A 22,203-nucleotide genomic window follows, 5' to 3' on the forward strand; every position below is an offset into this window, starting at 1 on the left:
AAGGAGGATTAAGCATTGAGATCCGTGATCGTCTTTCGAGTTCTAGAATTTCCACTTTCCACGAGTTGTACGATCGAGCAATTAACGTCGAAAGAATTATCAAGCTTCGAGAAGAAACATATGGAAAACGAAAAGGGAGCTTCGAAGAAAATCAACCGAACAATAAGAAACAAAATGTCAGTGTCAGCTATCAAGGAGGGAATAACGGAAACCAAAGCTTCAACAAGAATCGTGGATGCGCCAAGTGTGGAAGATGGAACCATACTGAGAAAGAATGTCGAATTGGTACGCGAGATTGCTTCAAATGTGGTAGCAAAGATCACCAAATCAGAGATTGTCCTCAAATACATCGAGAGCAAGGTGATAGGAGAAACGATGAAAACAAAGGAAATGGTGGCACTACAAATTTCAACCGTAATCCCCCACGTGGAGCAACTTCGAATGGAAGAGTGTTTTTAATGCAAGGAAAAGACGATGACGCAAATGACAATGACGACTTCGCTAGTATGGAGTAAAGAATGAATGATCTTTTGAAAACGCGTGATCGAACATCTAGAAAAAATAGTCTAAACTAAATGATGGAAATTTTGAAAGTAATATGCGCTAATCAAGTATCAAACTAAGATGTATTACCATCATTAGTTATATGAATGTTATGCTTATGTATGAAATTTTCAATTAAAGAATTATGTGTTTAAGATATGCTTTATGGATTATGTTTATGCTGTAATGATTGCATTGGTAATAACTAATCGTTACGTATGAAAGTCGTCTTCGATGGAAGTTCTCCTGAGCTCAGAGTACGAGATTATTATAACAAATGACTTTTACAATTATTTTGACTATTATAATTGTTAGGTAAATATTTATTTTCACTATATCTATCTTCAGAATTATAACTTTGTATTAAAAACATTATTACTTTTGGTAGAAAATATTTTCAAACGGGATCTCACAAAGAAAAATGGGAGCCTAGTCTATGCTAACAAGGTTGCCACTTTTTGTGTTCTTTGCTCCTCGATCCTATTTTATGAAGTAAAGTAGAGATACAAAAGACGATGGCGGAATATAATTGACCCTAATGACGATTAAGCTCAACATATAATTTTGCCCCTTCTGTATTCTTTACTCTTCGATTCTAGGCCTCGAGTTGAAGCGGAGTCATTAAAGAAGATGGCGGAATGAAGGCTAGACAATGTCGGAATTGGAATAAAATTGTGAGATCTTGGTTTTAAAATAAAATATCGTACTTTTATTCAAATGTTTTCGACTTTCAACAATCATTTTATATAACTAAATTTTCAAGTTTCGAGGACGAAACTTTTTCTAAGGGGGTAAGAATGTAATACCCCGAAACTTTTAAACTCGTTTATTAAAAATTAATAATATTTTATTAACGTAATTTCGTTTCAAATATTTGAAATAATTTAAAAATTTCGTTATTTTAAACGTTTTTACGATTTATTTTAAATGATAAATTTATAAACGAAAATTTATTTATTTTTCGTTAACGATATATTTTACGAGACTTTGTTTTAATTAAACATTTATATATTTAGTAATTTCCTAAAATAGCAATTAAAATTCAGAAATTTGGCCTAACTACTTGAAATTACTAAAATGCCCCTAAAGGACAAAATTTTCAATTAGCTTCTTCCTCCTTGCCTTCCACGTACATGGAAGAAGGAAGCCATTCTTTCCTTCCTCTCTTCCCTTATTTCAGTCTATATTCATTGCCTTGGAGATCAAGAACTTTTGTTCTTCTAGAAATCTACCTAATTATAAATTCAACCCAATTTCAGAATTATTTCAATACAAAAACCAAATTAACAAAATCTGAAAATTCCTCCCTTGTTCCTCCTTATTCGAACCACCACAACCGGCAGCCATCTGCCGACCACCAACTACCCAGACCCGACCACCCACTTCGCCGGCCGACCACCTACTCCCACCATACCTCCCTTCGCTCTCCCTCCTCCTTCGAAATACTCCCTGCCTCCCTTCCCTCTCCTCTTCGTGGCACCACCAAAGCAACACCACCACTCCGTCGGTCACCAATCACCAACCCCACGAATCACCAGCCACCACGTCGAGCACCCAGAACCACCCTTGCTTCTTCCCTGCTTCACCACTCTCCACCCCTGTTCGCGCCCCTCTTCCCCTTCCCTCGCCTGTTTCTGCCGCCTCAAACCACCATCACCGTCGCCTCTCGGCGCGGTTCCGCCGCCCAGGCTGAGCCGCCCAGCCTCCCTCCTCTTCGTGCCCTGCGTCCCCGTGCCCCCCTCCCCTGCTGCTCGTGTTCTGCAATTTCAGAAACAAAGTTTCTGAAATTGAAACTTTGTTTTATTCCTCCTTATTCAAGTTGGGCCAAATCAATTGGGCTTTGGGTAAGACAAACCTGAATTTCAGATTATCAATTCCTTAATATTCATGTTTTAATAAATTTTATGATATAAATATTTACTAATGAATTGTTATTATTTTCAGGAAATAAATAAATATGATTATCGAGTTTAGGAAAAATAAATTACCGTACTAAATTTATCAAGGACATAAATTAAATAAATCTTGTGTAATTGATTTAGAATATATGTATATATACTTCGATTGAAATTTCCATAAATTATATTTATCACTAAAATTGGTGTTTAATTATATTTTCATTAAAACTGTGAAATTATATATTTCTAACATTATTATTAGAAAATTCGTTATTTATAGTAATTCGAAATTTCTAAGTTAAATTATTACCATATTAATAACTAATTCAATTATTCAATATTTTGAAAGAAATTGGACTCGGAGTTCAGGAAGAACGATCCATCGAACAGGGAATATAAACTACGGTTGAGGTAACATCTATTGCTAACACCCACAATCCCCTTATGAACTGTGTTTTATGAGATTATGAAATATGTTTATAATGATATGTTTTTATTGGATTGTGGGATATGAAATATGTTTATAAGTGTGTTTTATGAATGATGATATTTAAATGTGTTTATGAATGATTTTATAAGAATGATGTTTATGAGTTACGAATAAGATACGAAACATGATAAATAAAAGTGTAACAGGTTCTGGCAGTTAGTGGGGTTACTATTTCTAGGTCGTGCACGTACCGCCGTACCGCGGGACACCCAACAAGGGAGAGTGCTCCTTGAGGGTTACCGCAAGCTAAAAGAGAAACTATTTAGGTACGGGCGTATGTCCAACAAGGGAGAGTGCTCCTTGAGGACTATCGCAAGGTGGGAGACGTCCCGCAAGGCTAACTTGTCAGTTACCAAGTAAAATGAAGGTTTTTATGAAAGATAATGGGAACTATTAAGGTTTCAAGTTATAAATGATGTTTTATTATAATGCATTTATGAAAGTGTTTTACTATATTCTATTCTCCCTGATTGCAAAGTAAATAAAATGAATTGAAATGAGTTTACGTTGATAGGGTAGTGTGTTACTGGGCCTCGGCTCACGATGTTGCTTTTGTTTTAGGTACGAAGAAGATCATGGGATGCCTTAGAGTGAGGATGCAACCATCAAATTCACGATCGATGTTTAGTAAAGATAATTATGTCATTAGCAATAAAGGGATGTATTATTTAAAGTCTAAGTTTGATTTCATGATTTGAGTTAGATTTTAATATTAATGTTTAATCAGATGTTAAAAGTATTTATTATTAAAGTTTATTTAGTAATTTAAAAAGGTTATGTCGCCTTGTATTTCCCACGAGGGAAATACGGCAAGTGACGCTCCGACTAAATTAGGGTTTCCGCTGCTAATTAAAGATAATTAACCTAATTAATGGTGTTTAGAAGTCGGGGTGTTACAAAAAATCAATCCCTTATAAACTTAAACTCTTACCAAATTCAAAGAAAAAAATAGATCTTTGATTAACAAGTTAGACTTACCCGTCCGATCGAAGAAGCACTAACGCCGGACAACACCCGATGCCGCCACCACCAGCTCAAACTCCACCTCAATTCTTCTAATTTTTAGCAAGATTCACCAATTTGTAGTGAAAATATAGTTACAAAGATGTTCGTAGAGAATTGAATCAGTATTTTGAGTATTTAGAATTGTAGATGAGAGAGAAAATGTTGGGGGCGAGGGTTTGAGTTCTGGTTTATGAGTTATGTGAGGGTTTCTTTAGGTTGGAAAAATTGAAGCGCGAATAGAAAAAAAATTGGTCCAAATCATCGCGCCTAGTGGGCTGATACACCGCCAAAGAAATTTTGGGCTTTTACTGGCATATTTTAGAAACGCCACTAATTATGCCGCCTAAAGATGTATTATAGTGGCATTTAACATAAATACCGCTAGATATATGCCGCTAGATTAGTAAATTGTTGTAGTGAAAATATTTAGCGACCGCCCTAGCAGTCGGTAAAATATTATTTACTGACCGCAAAATAAATAGTCGGTAAAAAGTCATTTACCGACCACACTTTCAGTCGGTAGCGAAACTAATTTTCCAAAAATAAATTCCCGACTGCCTCACATACCCTCACCCACCCTAAAGCCTAAACAAAACCCTTAAGCTCAGTTGAAACCCGCCTCTTTCTCTCATCTCCTCTCTTTCTCTTTATCTCTCTTTCTCTCACCGGTTGTTCGATCTCTTTCTCTGTCTCCCCCTTCACCTCCCCCTCTCCCCCACTCTTTTTCCTGTTAAAAATCAACATCAACGCATCAACATCAACAACATCAACGCATCAACACAACAACATCAACGCATCAAGGCTTCAATTTTGGATCGATTATACTGAATTTGCTCTAGTTTAGATTTCCAGATCTAGTATTATGGTATTCACTTTTCTACCCATATTCCTTCTTCTTTTCGTTTTTTATGTTCTTAATTTCATCCTCTCTTCTTCCCTTTTGTGATATATCATTTTTGTTTTTGTTTAATAATTAAAATTTTGAGCAGTTTATGGTTAATCCAGCTCTCCTTCTTACGTCTTCTCGTCTTACTCTCCTTCAATTTCACTTTCTTTAATTTCGTTATTTAGATGTAGTTTTCTTTTTATTATTGTTTTTGTTTTATATTAATATTCTTATTGATGATTCTGTATCTCTATATGTGGATGTAGGTGAATAACTCAAGAGAACAAAGGAATTGAAGTAAGAAGGGAGCATAAGAAGCGTCGGAACTTATAGGATTTCGTCGTTCTGGTCCACTTTGTTTGAATTAGTTTGGTGAATTTTCAATTTTCAGATCTACTCTATTAGCATATTTGGTATGTAATTATTTGAATTTTTATTTTTATTGTTGGGTTGGATTTATTTAACCCCTTTTCCTAAATTCATTAATTTTTCTTTTTATATGTATATATTAATTCATCCCCTTTTTTATTTTCTGGAAAATTGTTCATCTTGTGATTTTGATATGAATCCCATGAGTTCGAAATTTTGGTGCAAATAAAGGAAATCGACATTGAAGCCAGATAATTAAATTATTTTCATATTCTTTGAGGAAATCGAACTATTCACCGGGTATTCTCAGTTGATGGATTTCATTTTTTTTTAATTTTTTAATAAAAAATACCGATCGTTTAGGGGTCGGTAATTTACTGATTTACCGACCGCTGAGTCGGCCGGTAATTTACCGACTGTATTAGGCAGTCGGTAAATTACCGACCGACTTAATAGTCGTTAAAATACCGACTGCTAGGCAGTCGTAAATTTACCGACTGCTAGACAATCGTTAATTTACTGACTGTTTTAAACAGTCGCTAAATAAGTTTAGCGACTGCTTTTCAGTCGATAATTACCTAAATACCGACCATAAAGACACTGTCCACCCTTATCGACTAATAACGGTCGCTAAATTTTTTACCGACTGTTTTAAGGACTTTACCGACTGTTTTAGGCGGTTGGAAAAGATGCGTTTTCTGGTAGTGTGAAGATTAGATTGCAAGTAGATTTATAGTTCGATTTCTTGAACTAGTTTGACTGGATGTCAATTTTTTTTCATAGATACTTATTGGATCTTGTATCGGATTGACCATGAGAACACTTTAAGAGATTAAAGTCATGTCATAAGTAGTTCTCATAAATGGTGATTAGAGCCGTTCCTCAAAACATGAGTAATTATAATTTCTCATTTGAAGATTAGTTCTCTTTGATGCTCGCTAAACGTCGCAACGTAAAAGGAAACTATAAAAGAAATTATTGGGCGTACTATGAATAAAAGTGAGTGTTCATAGATTGTAAGACTGGATTTTCCTCCTATCTTTGATAGGATATGGTGTTGTTGTGTGACAAGGCCTCTCGGAGAGTTAGATAATGTGAAAATGCATGGTCGTGCTCAGAATGGTTTAGGCTTAACCTTTTGTAAAAGTTTAACATTTGAACTCAGTAATCCGAGAAACACTTCTGGACCTAATAAGGATGACTTTTGGATCTTACCTTATGTTCAGTAAGTAACACTAAGCGACAAAGGAATGTGAATTCACACTTGTCTGAATGACAAGTGGGAGACTGAAGGAAATATGTCCTTCACCCAAGGTGCATTAGTCTATTACCAAAGGTTAAGATTAATTACGAACAATTAATTCGGTGAGATCAAGTGATCGGAACAGCTGGTTGGAGCAATGCTTCCGATCAGTGAGTTCTAATCTATATTAGGCTCACAGCTTACCCTTGACTGAACCTATAAGGTCACACCATTGGCAGGTAACAGAACACTGGATTAAATGAATCGGAAATTCATTTAATAGCTTTTCGGGAATTAGTTTAGAAAAACATAAATATACTATATGATGTTGGATCGGAATCGTATATCGTATCGCGTATATTCGTAAGCTAGGCGAAACGAATAATCGTATCGTACGACGGTGATTCGTCGAGTACTATACGATAAACAATAGTCGTAAGGCATTGGTCGCGGATACGAGCAAGGCAAAGCTACCGGCCTGTCGAGCCAAGCGCGCAAGGCCCAACGAGCGCAGCAGCTCGCTAGTGCAGAGCAAGGCACATGGCCTGCAGCTAGGTGCACGCGGGACAGCAGCAGCGGCAACGCACAAACAGCGAGGCCCAAGGCCCACGACTGTGTGTGGCTACGCGCATGCTCGTGGGTTTGTGCGAGATGCTGGCCGGCCTAAGGCCTTGTGCTTTGGCCGGTTGTGTTATAACCTTAGGGTTATAAGACCACACCTCCTACTATGTTTTTCCAGCTTATCATTCTACGTAATTCAGTTTAACCTAAATCAAAAGAGATCGAAACCCTAATCTCAGTTGAGCCTCCGTTCAAACCGTTCTTCCCTAAAAGCTAAAATATCTTGAGTGACTTCTAAGCCATTGATCTCAAGACGGATCTGAACGTGTCGGTGAACCAAGTGGAGGAACTACATCTGGAGTTTTTGTTCGTGTTTGTGGTACGTTGAATCTAAGGAAAACGCGCTACAAACGTAAGTATGCTTGATCTGTGCTATATACATGGTTCCTGACTTATGGGAGGTTGGGGCCATGACTTATGACATCTAAAGCAAGCAAAATTTCAACCTCTACGCAGCCCTTTTGTGGACTATTAGTGATTTCCCTGCATATAGCATGCTATCTGGATGATCCACTGTCGGAAAGAATGTCCGTCCTTACTGTATGGATAAAAACAAGGCATTTTGGCTTGAACGCGAAGGTATAGTTTCATGGTTTTATTGCCATCGACATTTTCTTCCACTTTATTGATCACCCTTTTCGAAAGAATAAAACAACTTTCTGCATAATCAATTAAAGCTGAAAATGACATGGGTCCGCATATAATAAGTGGGGAAGATTTGTGGCAATGTGCGAAGGACTTACCTAAAGTAATTGGTGATCCTAAAGGCTAAAGCTCTTAAGAAGTTGAAGACTCTCTTATTTTTCACTTTTTTTTCGTTTGTGTTTCCCAATGAGAATTTCTAACACGAATCAGGTGCTGCTCCACCCCTGTCCACTAGTATAGTAAAATTAATCAATTCATTATTTAGCATGTAGAATTTCCGTCGACTAGTGGCCCTGGGCCCCATGAACCACTTTCATGTCACGAATAAGTTCGCCATCATTTGTTAATTATTTACATGCATGCGTTTCACCAAAAGGAATTATGCTATTTTTTCTTTTAGGGGAAAACGAATTATTCTACTTTATATTTTTTAATAGCGAGAAACGAATTATTCTACTTCGTATATATCTTCTTAAAGTATTCTTCTTACCCGAAACCCCCTGCTATAAATTTGCAGTTGATAGATATGCTCTTTAACGATTAAGGCAGTTTAGTGTATCAAATTAAGTTACGGTAAGTAATTCTTTCTTCTCTTAGAAGTTGCAATTATTAAATCAAAACATCTTGCATGCACAAGGTGTATAATAAATTTATTGTACACCAACATAATTTTTACCCAGTTTTCTCTTACTTTTACCCAATTTTCTCTAACTTTTATATTATTAACAAAAAAAGTTGATATATAACATTTTAAAGGGCGAAATGATAAATTTTATACAGTATTAGTGATTTTGAATAAATATTTTTAATTAAAAAAAATTTATCAGTAAAAAATAGATAACTTTTACGTATATAAGAGTAACTTTTAAGCATTTTATATTAACTTTAACTACGGTGTACAATATTTATTGTACACCCCATGTAAATAAGAATTTATGTTATTAAATTATCGTACTAAATTTTGTTGTTATTATTGGTGGATGACAGGCTAAGAAAACATGGCTGCAATCCAACAAGTCCCAACAACAATGGTTAGCGATAAGAAAAAGGCTATTTTGGAAGAGCTGATGTTGGAAGCAAGGGACAAAGCATCTTTGGAACCTGAGGTTGGTGGTGTTAAGGGGGAAGTTGTTACTCGTTGTATCATTTTTAATCGTGATAAGAACCGTGTACCTTTGGAGATACTTTATGAACATAACTGGTCCGGAAATCCGGTGCCGAGCTACCCTCCATTTATTTTCAATGAGATGCATCCCGCTCAATTCAAGCACCAAGGCACCCTTCCGCAAGGGTCCAAGGGAGGATTTGTTTACGCTGATCGTAAAAGTTTCCCTGCACGAAAATGGCTCGTCGCTTTTGACATTCCAAAAAATAAGGTACAAGAGTGATGATACTCCCACTTAACCGTTCTTTTCAATTAATAGAGTATAAAACTAATCTTGGGGCTTCAACCATCAGCTTAAGCTTTTGGTTGAGTTGGTCCTTTAACATGGTATCAGAGCCAACGTGATGCAAAGGTCACGGGTTCAAATCTCATCCACCCCTCATCTCAAAGTGGAATATTTCACGCTAGGTATGAGGAGGCCTTAGAGTATAAAACTAATATTAGGGCTTCAACCATCAACTTAAGCTTTTGGTTGAGTTGGTCCTTTTAACATCAATAATAAAAATATTATTATTATTATTATTATTATTATTATTATTATTATTATTATTATTATTATTATTTTGTGTTGATGGAACTTCCTTCATGTTTAAAGTCCCTGTCTCATGAAATTCAAGATTACAAATTGACAAACAATAAAGAGAGAAAGGAGTGTATAGCATCGTATTTTATCTAATTGACATGTATTTAAATATTTTACTCTCTGTTCCTTTTTATTTAAAAAAAAAACACAATAATTTAGGAACTTGATATCCCTTTGTTTAATCAAATATTTAACTGAAATCATTCAATATGATTCTCTAGGAAACAAAAAAAAAATCATAAATATCTCTTGAAAATACTATAAGTTCACATTTTTTGTGCATATTTTATTATTTCGTCACAATTTCATAATAATAATGTGCAATTTAATGTGGAAGTTGTATCGACAATCCAAAATCGAAAATTAATTTAAAAAGGAATGAAGAAAGCTACTTCAGTTAAAACGACAATTAAAAAGGAACTAGTGTGTGGCTCGGACGATGCCCCGATTGATACATTGAATAGTTAAATTTTAGACTTTTCTTAAGCTCAATATTTGATAAAATTCATGTATACCACAAACGGAAAAGCATCCATCAAGTTCGTCAACTGCACAAACAAACCACGTCATTTATCATGAGAAATAATTTTTCAATTGCATCTCTTATCATTTGTATAATTTGTGGAACTAAGTGATTCAAATTAATAAACACCAAATTAGATATATGCAGCCATGAAAGGCATTTCTGTAGTTGATGCTTATGAGACTTGTTACATCATGTTTATTCATGGTTGTCCTAATTATTTAATAATTAATTTTTTTGCAAAATTAGTTAATAGAAAATAAAGTCTTATAAAAAATTAGTTGTTTTAAACTTCAGGGTAACATTAATTTATAAATTAATGTGAAGAGATAAACCACAATTTGTTGTTGGTTAAGATGGTAATGGGAGTTATCATCCACACTTGAGGTCTGGAGTTCGAACCTCATTGTATGTATTGAATTTTGGTTTTCCATGATATGACATATCATCTGGTGAATGAATGATGTGGCACTAAGGGAATAGTACTATGTGACACATAGACATTTTTCTCAACGCCTTTTAATATATTAGTATAGATGGATGGAGTACAATAACATTCTGAAACAATTTGTTTATTCAAAAAGTTAAAAAAATATAAATAAATAAATGAAGTGAAACAGGGGGGAAAATGCAGAGAATAATAAAGACACCCTTTAACTAACAACCAACATGAAGAGGGAAAATTCAAAGTGATGGAGGGAGTACCTAGTAACACCACACACAAAATGTAGTTACATTTGTATAGGAAATAAATTCGTACTTTGGAAAATTCCAACTTTTTCTACACTGTGGTAACTCGTATTCTGTAAAGAGTTAGGTTTTATGATCCTGATCGTTATTGTTTTTTGTTTCAATTATATTGTCTATAGGTTTACGTTGAAGCTGGTCCAATAGGACCTGTAGACTGGAATGTAGTTGAAGTCAAACTTAATGCGTCGGAAAATTCAAGTTACCATGAGGACCCAGTTTTCGGAGGTGTGGCTGAAGCAGGTATCTACAACGGTCAACTCAATGGAGCGTTCACTAATTAGCCTGCTATATGTATAGGTTGCTAATTACTAAATGCTGCAAGTAGGCATTTTATAATAAAGTCACAAAAAAGTCCTCTTGTTATGCTTATGAATACGTATCTGTGATACGAAATACTCCGTAATGTTCCCAAGTCTGTAATATGATTATGAAGTACTTTCCTTGTTTCCTTAATGTTTTTTCATTTGCATGCCTTGCTTTGCAGTTATCAATGCACATCTTAAAGCAACAATTACTATTTTATAATTACATATATAGAATTATGTAAAATATATATTTTAAAGTTTAATTATAAGTGAGTTCCGTGCTCTCTTTTATAGGACTTAATTTAGTTACGCATCTTTTTTCATATGGTTACTTTAGATCATATTAGTTGCATCCTTAGGCAACGTTTACGTCTTTTCTATTTCTGTTGGCATGTTTTTCTTGTTTATGCTTTGGAGGGATTAACTTTGTTCGTAGTCAGAGTTTCGTTGGGGAAAGGTTTGGAGTCATGAACCACACCCATGTTCCCTAGAAGAACGCCCATGTACCTTTTGAAGAAAGTCGCACCTCAATCGAAGATAGCAGCTTCGGACCAACCGACTAAACCATGATCGTGCTTCTTTTCTATTTTTCCTGTGCCAAAGTATGTGACGGCTACACTGTTTTTCTTGAGATTGTTCCTGAAAATATGTTGTTGTTGGAGTATGTCATATGCTTAATGCCGCTATGTCAGTAGAATATGACTATTTGATAAGAATTTGGTTTCATAGATTGTCTTATACTTCCTTCATTTTTTAATAATTGCACCATTTGAGTTTTAGCACTATTACCATATTCTTATATGGACGATGATATAGGTCGCAAGTTGCGACAACATTTTGTTGTCGCAATCTTATGTGTCGGCATTCTATTGGTACATATAGGCGCCATGTAGGCAACACGTCATTAATTTTTTTTACTATCAACTCAATATTTTTACTATGAAAATATATAAAATAAGTCAGTTGATACAAAGAGGGAAATAAATATTTATTATATTTATAGTAAATATATATTTCCTTTTATCTTATAAATTACAAATTTTAAAAAATAAAAATTATAATCTAATAATATATTTTTGTGCAATTAAAAAAATACATCAATTTAATTTAAAAAGTACACTAATTTATAATCTAATACTTCATATATTTTATGTAAATAAAAATTCATAATCATACATTACTTCATAATAGTAGGAGGGTCGTTCATCTCCAGCCTCCTCACTACACCCCAGTCACCGACTCACCATCATGTTTTGAGTTCATCTAGAGAAGAAGAATAACACTTCAACAAGAAACCCGACCATCTTTTCCGTCAACAAGACACCCATCTTTTCCTTCTAACATCACACCCATTTTTTATATTCTAAGTACAGTATAAATTAAATAAATGTATTTTTATTTTAATTTCCTATATCATATAAATAATTAAAAGTATTTTTTTTCTAATTTCCTATACAAATTAGAATCATTTTTTCTGAAATAAAAAATTACATTTTTTTTTTGTAAATTAGAATATTAAGATTTTCCTACCTTTTTTGTAACATATATAATAAGTTACGTAATCTAAATATTTTAGTTTCCAAATACATTTATGACACATAGGCGTGCCATGTCACCATTGTGACACGGTTTAAAGGTCGCATGTGTAACACCCCCGATATACTAACTAGAAATGGATAAGAATATAAAAGACTTTATAAAAATTTGCAGAAGCTTACACCTAAATCGGAGGTTTCACCGCCACACTTCACCACATTGTCAAGTGCTAAGGCTTACAAGACTTAAACTATTACAACTCAATTACTAGGTGGTCTATTTACAACTATACAACTGTTATAAAAGACTAAACGGTAACACTTGATCTCCTTCAACTTGTAACTGCATTCTTCACGATCAATCTGCTCCAGTCAATCTTGGCTGCTCACCATAGAGGACAAATTCCAAAAGGATCGTCGCAGGGCCACCATAAGAAAAAGACATGGCCGCAAACACACATAGCAAATAAACACACGTCAGCAAAAAGCTGAGTAATCACCTGTAATATAACAATATATAGTAATAGTTGCTCACTTAAATAATGTAGTACGAGACTACATCACACAAATAATCCCAAAGATGTCATTAACTCAATACTCTATAGATATTCTCTTCGACTAGACCTCAAATGTATGGATATGATCTTTTCCTCTACAAAAATTACTTAAACCAATATATATGTGCCTTGCTCTTTGTTCTACACCTAGCCTTGGACACGGGTAACTTGAATAAATAAACCAACCAGTATAAAAACTTGAAACTCTCAATAGCTACTAGAAAGACTCTCTGAGTCAAGGCCACTTTTGGACCAAATCCCACTTTGGGGATATTAAAAAAAATAAAGATTGTATCTTGCTCCTCTACTAATGGTTATCATCTCCTTACCAACATGCCAAGGACTAAGGTTTATAACATCGAGCCTCAAACCAAAAATATAATAATTATTCTCAATCTTTTCTCATGATATGATCAGTAAACATCTAGACTTTAATAAACAATACTCAACATTGGCACAAATTCCCAAATGAAGTTAACATTCGAAACTATTTTTGCATTATCCTCTAGTTTCTTTCGCAACAAGTCTAATACTCAAAACTACTACTCAAATTGTTTAATCCCAAAATAATTATACACTTAATTCCCAAAATTTAATTCATCTCATCAAGAATAATCACCAATCTAAGGCTTTGCTACAACTCACATACACGCAAGTACATTAAACCATGAATATAATTCAAAAAAAAAAAAAAAACAATCAGCAAACTCAAAATATAACGCAAGTAAATCGCATCGTAAAATAATATACATAGTTATGAATGTAAATATAACCTTGGCGATCATATACAAATAATTTAAAGAGACTAAGTATGCGTAATTACAATTAACATATACAGATAATTCAAATAGACTAAGTACGCGTGATTACAACTAATAATATACACGAATCATTAGAAGGGATTAAGCGTGATTACACATAATAATTAATAAATATGAATAACTCAATAGACTAGGTCTGTGTGATTACAATAACTATACAAACAACTCGAGGGACTAACTAAAAGTGTGTGATTACTTTCCCGGATAAAAATACCAAATAGTAAAATTCAAGGAAATGAAACACACCAAATAGTAATAAAATTCATTCAAGGAAATGAAAATACCAAATAGTAATAAAATTCACTTTATAATATTTAAAGATAAAAAAGTAAATAGATAGAGTTTTGAGAAAACTAAAATACTGCTTATCAATTTATATACGGAGTAACCATTTTAGTTGATTGCTGCTTGATTTTTCTTTGATTCAATAAATATTTAGAATAAAGGAGGAAAAACTTTAATTTGGCTAACTACGGTTTATAATGATTTGGCATGAAAATTGATTTATTAAGGTTATTGTTTTAAACTAAGATTCTCATCACGACATATTTACAGTATTGATTATATTGATAGATCTCTGCGTCGTCCGATGATTATTAAATTGATTAATATTAATTATTAATTAATTAATGTGGAATTTGATATGGTGTATCAGATTCTATGGTAAGGTGAAGTATGTAGGTAGGGTGGATTTTCTGTGGGAGCACATACGAAGAGACGTGATAGGGATACTAGAGTACGTGTGTGATCATGATGAAGACTAGGAGCGCCGTCCGATGATGGATTATGGATTAGAGAGTGATCATCCAAGGGTGTATGTTGCAAAATTTTAATTTTTTCGATTTCTTTACTGTATTTGTAATTTTATTTTTTTCGATTTCTTTACTGTGTTTGTTATTCAGGTTTTGGGGTGTGATGGTACTAATCATAATCTTTCAGGAATTATAGGTAATATTCAGATTTGATCACTTCTCTACATTATATTTCTTTCTAAATTTATACTCTTGGGGTATTGTTTAATTTGTTTGACCTGATTTTGTCGTATAGGTTCTGATGTCTAAACTATGTAATTTTGATTTGTTTCAGTGTCGGTGATTCCGTTTGATGCTATTGTTATTGTTGGTTGAGAAGAGTAGGGATCTAAAGATTGAGGTAAAGTTTCAGAGAGGTTTCTTTTTGGAATATCGAATGATTTTGGACTTTCACCGAGTCTGAATGATCTTGATCATCTTTTGTATTTGTTGTGTAGGAAGAGATTTTTCAAAGATGAGCAAGAGTTTTTTTGACAAGGTCAAGTGTAATTTTGATCCGGGTGTGAAGATTTATACTATTTTGATTCGGGGTTGGGGAGATATTGGTAATTTCGGGGAAGCACGTAAGGTGTTTGATGAAATGCGGATTGAAGGGACTTACTCCGGATGCTTGTACTTATTCGATATTCATTCTTAAAATAAAGAGATATGATTTGGTGCTTAATTTATACACTTAAAATTGTATCATTAAGAAGTTGTGTGCAATTCAACTTTTAGATGAGATGATAGAAGGTTGTGTTAGTCTAGACACATGGAGTTACAATGCAATTATGGCTTTCCATTGTGATCGTAATGAGGTTACCAGAGCTTTTAGATTCTTTCTAAAATGGAGAAGGAAAACTGTAAACCAGATCATCATACATGTAACATGTTGCTGATAAGATGGAGGCAAGTAGTTCTAAAAGAACAATCGAAAACAATGAGAGGGCTTAGGTCGAAGGGAAGATGAGACCTCGGACTCTAAAAGTTTTCGTGTCGCATATTAAGGTGTTTTTGTAATAGTGTTAAACACTAGACTACACAATATATATACATCTATAAGAATGTAACTCTTTAATTATAGTGTATAAGGACATACATCATACATATACTCCAAATACATCTAAACAACTACTCCGTATAACTTATCACAACAATTCTTCAAAATCATTATTAATATATTTTAAATTAATTAAAAAAATATAAAATGAGTTCATGATATAATATAACAAATATGTTTAATCAAAAGATAAACTTAGTGTCTCATGATAAGATAAAGATACATATTTATCATTTAAAAAAACAAAGTAAAAATTAAAAGAAAATTTCAAGAACAATTGAATTAGGGATGAGAAAATCCGGAAATATCATATTAAGTATTTCGGATTTTTTTAATAAAAAAACCCGTGTATCACACGGGCTTCCAAACTAGTTATCTATATAAACTAGAAAGTTTTTAAGAGCGTTTATAGAGATCGAGCACCACACAAAAATGTCATGTCAAAAGATATTATTAACAAAAATATATTAATAACTACAAATATAATTTGATGTATATAAAACAAATTAAAGACTAATTTTTTTGAATGAAAAATCAATTCATTAAGAAAAAGTCATATGACATCTACAATAGAAATCAAAATGATATTCCTTCATCAAAACTACCATCGTTGAGAAGCTCTTGCACTATGGGATATCTCTCGCACATGCATATCGCTGGAATCTAAAACCTTTTCAGAACACGGTCTAACGATATGTTGTAGCCGCGAGGACGATTTTCATCCGATTCATCTAAGTCAATTTGGAAATTTCACTACTACAAAAATGGGCAAAGAGACCCTTAAGAAAAGACCCTTTAGTCGACATAACGGGTCTCTTTAACATAAGAGATCTAATATTATAGATAAAGGGTCTCTTATAAGTCAAAGGGCCCACTTAAAATTAGACAGAGAAAAATAAGAGACCCGTTATCTTATTTAACGGGTCTCCAGTGTATGAATAGGGCTATTTTTTTCCCGTGGAAAATAAAATAGGAGAAACATGAGATCCTATATTTAACTACACGGGTCTCTTAGGTATCGTAGGACCCACCACTCCTTCGTACAAAATAAATTAAAATAAAGCAAGACCCGTCGTTTTACCTAACGGGTCTCTACTTTTCATCATTTGTCACCTTTGCGAAACCAGAATTTTCTTTGCCCTTTCTTCTTCCCTCGACTCAGATTCAAGGTTTCTTTGCCCTTTCTTCTTCCCTTGACTCACATTCAAGGTGAACCAGATTTTTTTTTCCGGGAAAGGCGAACTCATTGGCGAACTCACCACCACCGGAGAATTGCACCATCACCAGAGAACTACACTACCATCGGTGACTTCACTACCACCCGCAACCTCACCATCATCGCTAGCTAACTTCAAATCTAGGTTTTTTTTCCTAACAACACTCTTTTCATTCTTCTTCTCTTTAATTTTTGTTTCGAACATCTGAATTTCTTGTGGGTTTATTTGATTTTCGATTTCAATTTGTAATTTCTTCTACAAGTTAGGGTTTTTTTCCCCTAATCTTTCAACTTCAATTTCTAAGAAGTTAGTATTCCCACCATGAATTTCTGAAATTTCAATTTGCAATTTCGGGTTAGGTTTTCCAGTTTCATGTCATGTTTTGTTTCGAATGAGTTTCAATATCCATTAATTTTTGTTATGAATGAGTTTCAATTTACTTGTCATGTTTGCAAACTTGCAATTTCTGAAATGAAAAATTCCATCAATATGAAACAAAAGAACCCAAACATAGACAAATTCCATCATAACTTGGGAAGGTTTGGGTTCTTTGTTTCATATTGATGGAATTTTTCATTTTGGATGCTAAGTATGATTATACAAGTACGAGTTTGTGTTTATTACACTTTTTGTTTTGTTCTTTAAGTATGCGGATATAGAAGTTGGTCGGATATCCGGAAAGACCAGAACTTTGGGCTGAATGACACTCGAAAACTGAAGATACTTTTAGTTGATAATGTTGTAGTTTTATGTGTTTTAGCCTCTAGGCCTCTTAGTCTCTTATAGTAGGAGAAATTTTTGGTAGATCATAGACTTAGTAATGCTTGTGCAGGTGAAAGATGTTGATGCAACCACAGAGGATAACAAGAAATTACGGACAAAAGCAAGGTAAAAAATGTTTGTTTTGAATTATATAATATATAGGCCTGTGTAGCATGATAAGAGAAGAAATGAAAATTGATTGTATGTGTGGTTATATAAGGGAATCAGAATCTGAGATGAAAAGCAATAGACTCAAATTCGGAACAAATTTAGTTGAGCAGTTATAAATGTATGAATTCTTCTATCAAAAATTTTAAGCCTTGCTCATTCATTGATGTAAGTATGCACCAGCATTGTAATATAAAGGGAGGTCCTGAATTCCTGATATTAACTTACATTGCTTACAGTAATTATTGTTTGCACTCAAATCTTTATTTTTGTACAAGACATCCTGCAATATGTTGCAAACTCGAGCTATCTCTCCTTAATCCTTTTCCACACAGATTTCCTATAAAAAGCCCTTCATTGCAATCGTCGTTTGTAGTATCTTGATCCCTTGTTAACAATCTTATACACGAACAAGTCTTAGAAAATGTGCAAATCCCATAAGAAGAACAAGCCAGAGGAAGATCACAAGTAGTATTTAGGACTTGAAATGATGCCTTGAACTTATCCTTGTAGGGAGAGTAGTCGTACAGACCGAGGTTTCCTGTGTCATTATCTAGGGATAAAAAACGTACTGGTTCTTGGTATGGCGACAAAATTTGTGTGAAGTTTTCGTATTTGTCATAAAAAAAACTCCAAACCCTTGGAAGCTAGCTCGATGTAGGTGATATTTCTGGTCTGGGAAGAATAGAATTCCCAGTATGAGTACTTATAGTAGTTGTCATTGTTTCTACCTGAATTCAAGTAGAGAGCAACCTTGTCATGGTGAATCTCAAATGAAAAGAATGAGGTGGAGTAGTTGTTAGTAGGAAATGCGGTCAGGTGAGTAGCTACACTTAGTCTCTGCCCCATTAGTAAAATGTTTGTTGGGAAATTGAATGTTTGCCACTTTATTCATTCTTGTACATCAACCAGGACTAAATTTCCACTGTCAGTTGCAATTGATTGTATGTGTGGTTGTTTAAGGGAATCAGAATCTGAGATTCTGAGATGAAAAGCAATAGCTCTGTTGGTGTATGTAACGCCCCGACCTCTAATTCAATTATTTAATCATAATTAGCAGCGGAATTAACCTAATTCGGTCGGGACATTACCCGCCGTAACTCCCTCTTAGGAGTTACCAGGCAACCATCAATCATAAGTTATTAAACTCCAGAATTAACATGATAATCCTTCTTAATTCCTTAATAAAAGTACATAACTTAATCAAGAATCTTTACTTAAACTTGTTACAACTTAACATTAACTTAGGTAAACTTGGTAATAGTGAAATCCTCGCCACTACTCGTTTCCGTGGTCCCCAGCAGTACCTAAAACGGAAAACAAAACGGTGAGCCGAAGACTCAGTAACAAGTTACCCTAGCATCGTAACATCATTTCAATTCATTTTATTTAATAAACAGGGAGAATAGAATATAGTAAAACATTTAATAAATCAATATTTCAGAAGCATCATTTCAAAAACATCATTTCAGGAACATTAATTTCAGGAACGTCATTTCATTAATCTTTTTCCTTTTAACAGTATTTATTCTGGTCGTCATGACTTTACAGGAAAACATGGTAGGACGTCTCCTACGAACAGGGGAAGCCAGTGCTTCATAACAGGGGGAGTCAATGCTCCATAACAGGGGAAGCCAGTGCTTCATTTCAGGGGGAACCTTGGTTCCATATCAGGGGAAGCCAGTGCTTCTTATCAGGGGGAATCTTGGTTCCATATCAGGGGAAGCCAGTGCTTCTTATCAGGGGGAGCATGGGCTCCATATCAGGGGAACTTGACCAGTTCTTACACTTTTATTTATCATGTTTACATTTCTTTTAATCGAACATTAATCAGGAAAATCTCAATCATTCAGGATTGTTCAATAAAACCATTAAATCTCGTTATTTCATAAAATCATTACTTTCAGGAATAATAAGTCATTAAATCAATACTTTGCATAAAGCTGCATTATCGTAAATCAATTCAATCAAAACATACTTGTAATCCCGCAAATCATAAACATCATTATAAAACATCAATCATTCATAACATCATTCGTACATAAATACATTTTGAAGGGATTGCGGGTACTAGCAATAACCGTTACCTCAATTCCACAATTTGCTAAGCCTTTTCGCTGGTTCGTTCTTCCTGAGCTCCGAGTCCGAATTCTTTCAAAATATTAAATTATTGAATTAATATTAAAACGATAACTACTTTAAAACTAATTATTTTTATAAATATTTTTAGTTTATAAATTTATAAAATAACTTGAATAAAGTATTATTAAATTCCATTGAATCAATACATGAAATATTTTCATAAATCAATAAAATACTTAAAAATCAATAATATTTTTCATAAATCAACACATGCAAAATTTATCAAATTTTAAATCAAATTAGTTTCTAAATCATTTATTTAATTATAATAATGCTAAAATAAGTAGTAATTTATTTAGGGCTTAAATTGCATGGCAAAACTTACTTAGAGGTGTTTGGGCCTAAGGATTTTCGGCTTTAGCTTGAGCAACAAAAAGGAACAAAGTTCCAATACTGGAACTTGTTTCTCATGAAACTGGGCACGAAGAACAGAACCAGGGGAGGTGGGTGCTCGAAATAGAGAAGCACGAAGGGAAGGAAGAGAGAAGGGAGGAGGGCGGCTAGGGGCTCGGTGCCGCCGAATTGTGCCGGTGAAGGAAACGGAGGTGGTGGGTGGTTTGCGGCGGCAGAACCACGAGGAAGGAAGGGAGGTTGTGCGTAAAGAAGAGGGGAGGCAGGGGATTTGTGGGCTGGGTGGTTCAGGGAGGTGCAGCGGTGGGATGACGGTGAGTGTGAAGGCGAAAAATAATTCAACCAGCAAGGGAGGTGGCTGAGTGGTGGTGGTCGCACCGGTGGTGGTGCGCCGGAGGAGAAAAAGAAAAAGAAACAGGGGTGCGCGAAGAGGGAAAAGCAGGGGAGGGGGAGGTACGGTGGCGGTCGAGTGGTGCTGGGGTGGTTGAGGAGGTGTTGGTTGGTCGCAGTGGTGGTGGTTTCCGGCGAGGCAGACGGTGGTGATTGTGGTGGTTTCTATTTTTTTATTATTATTATTTTTGAATTAATTTAAGAGGTAAATTTAGAAATCAAAAATCAAAATTGAAATTGGAATGTTTATTGTTTGTTGGTGGTTTGAGGGTTGAAATTCCAGTATAGTTGAACAGCTATTTATAGCAATGGCATTGAGCAAGTTACGTGATTGATGATCCAGATTGAAAGGATTTTAGATGACAAATGTAAGAAAATAGAGAAAAGTAGTGATGAGTAATGAAATCTAGTGACTTTAGGTGAGTGAATCAGCAAGCCTAAAGTTTGTAGATGTAATTAGATGGCAAACTCCATGGCTGCCAAATGCTCATGTTTACACGACAGAGAAGAGGAAAAAGAGAGAAGGGTTGACTTGATTTTAATGAGTCAAAAGGGCATTTTGGTAAATCTACAATGTAGGACAAGTTTTCAGAATTTTATTGCTATTTTTGAATGAAAATAGGATCACTAAAATTAATTTCCATTTATAAAGTGCTAACAAAATAAATTTAGTTTTTGAATAGAATTAGTCGTTGATAAGAACGTTTTTGAAATTATTAAAATCTTCTACGTATTACGAAATATAATTTAAAATTTAAAGGTAGCTTAATCTCGTAATAATGAAATTAAATTATAAAATTTGATAAATAATAAATCGTGTAACGATTTTCAAAAATAAAACTTCGTTAATCAAAATAAAGTTCAAATTTTTGGATTTAAAACGATTTTAAGCTAAATAAAAATAATTAAGCATAATTAATCGAGTTTTAAAAATTTGGGGTATTACATTCTTACCCCCTTAGAAAAAGTTTCGTCCTCGAAACTTGAAAATGAGATTTATAAAAATGATTGATGAAATTGAAAATACTCGAATGAAAGTATAATGTTTTATTTTAAAACCAAGATCTCACAATTTCACTTCTGACAATGTCTAGCCTTCATTCCGCCATCATCTTTTAGAACTCCGCTTCAACTCGAGACCTAGAATCGAAGAGTAAAGAGTACAAAAGGGGCAAAATTATATATTGATCCTTAATCGTCATTAAGGTCAATTACATTCCGCCATCGTCTTTCGTATCTCCACTTTACTTCATAAAATAGGATCGAGGAGCAAAGAACATAAAGGGGCAAACTTGTTAGCATAGACTAGGCTCCCATTTTACTTGTGATATCTTGTTTGAAAATATTTTCCACCAAAAATAGTAACATTTAATGCAAAATTAT

At 34.2% G+C, this 22,203-nt stretch overlaps 1 protein-coding gene and 1 long non-coding RNA gene across 2 annotated transcripts; both read left to right on the forward strand.

Moving 5' to 3' along the window:
* Window positions 1-1,898: 1,898 nt before the first annotated feature.
* Window positions 1,899-3,590, forward strand: LOC130470666 (uncharacterized). Its single transcript, XR_008931385.1, has 3 exons — window positions 1,899-2,387; window positions 2,791-2,852; window positions 3,493-3,590. It is a non-coding gene; the product is annotated as an uncharacterized lncRNA (long non-coding RNA).
* Window positions 3,591-8,116: 4,526 nt separating this feature from the next.
* LOC110777506 (jasmonate-induced protein homolog) lies at window positions 8,117-11,322 on the forward strand. Its single transcript, XM_021982116.2, has 3 exons — window positions 8,117-8,273; window positions 8,688-9,076; window positions 10,841-11,322. The coding sequence occupies exons 2-3, from the start codon at window positions 8,699-8,701 to the stop codon at window positions 11,000-11,002; spliced, it is 540 nt and encodes a 179-aa protein (XP_021837808.2). The 5' UTR covers window positions 8,117-8,273; window positions 8,688-8,698; the 3' UTR covers window positions 11,003-11,322.
* Window positions 11,323-22,203: the final 10,881 nt, after the last annotated feature.

This window comes from Spinacia oleracea, chromosome 3, assembly GCF_020520425.1.
Source record: "Spinacia oleracea cultivar Varoflay chromosome 3, BTI_SOV_V1, whole genome shotgun sequence".
Classification (NCBI taxonomy): Eukaryota; Viridiplantae; Streptophyta; class Magnoliopsida; order Caryophyllales; family Amaranthaceae; genus Spinacia; species Spinacia oleracea.

Excerpts from the sequence above, each read along its gene's own strand:
- LOC110777506 (XM_021982116.2), top strand. The coding sequence starts at position 8,699 with ATGGCTGCAATCCAACAAGTCCCAACAACAATGGTTAGCGATAAGAAA. Across the intron at positions 9,077-10,840 it reads TTGACATTCCAAAAAATAAG|GTTTACGTTGAAGCTGGTCC; the intron begins GTACAAGAGTGA and ends TATTGTCTATAG.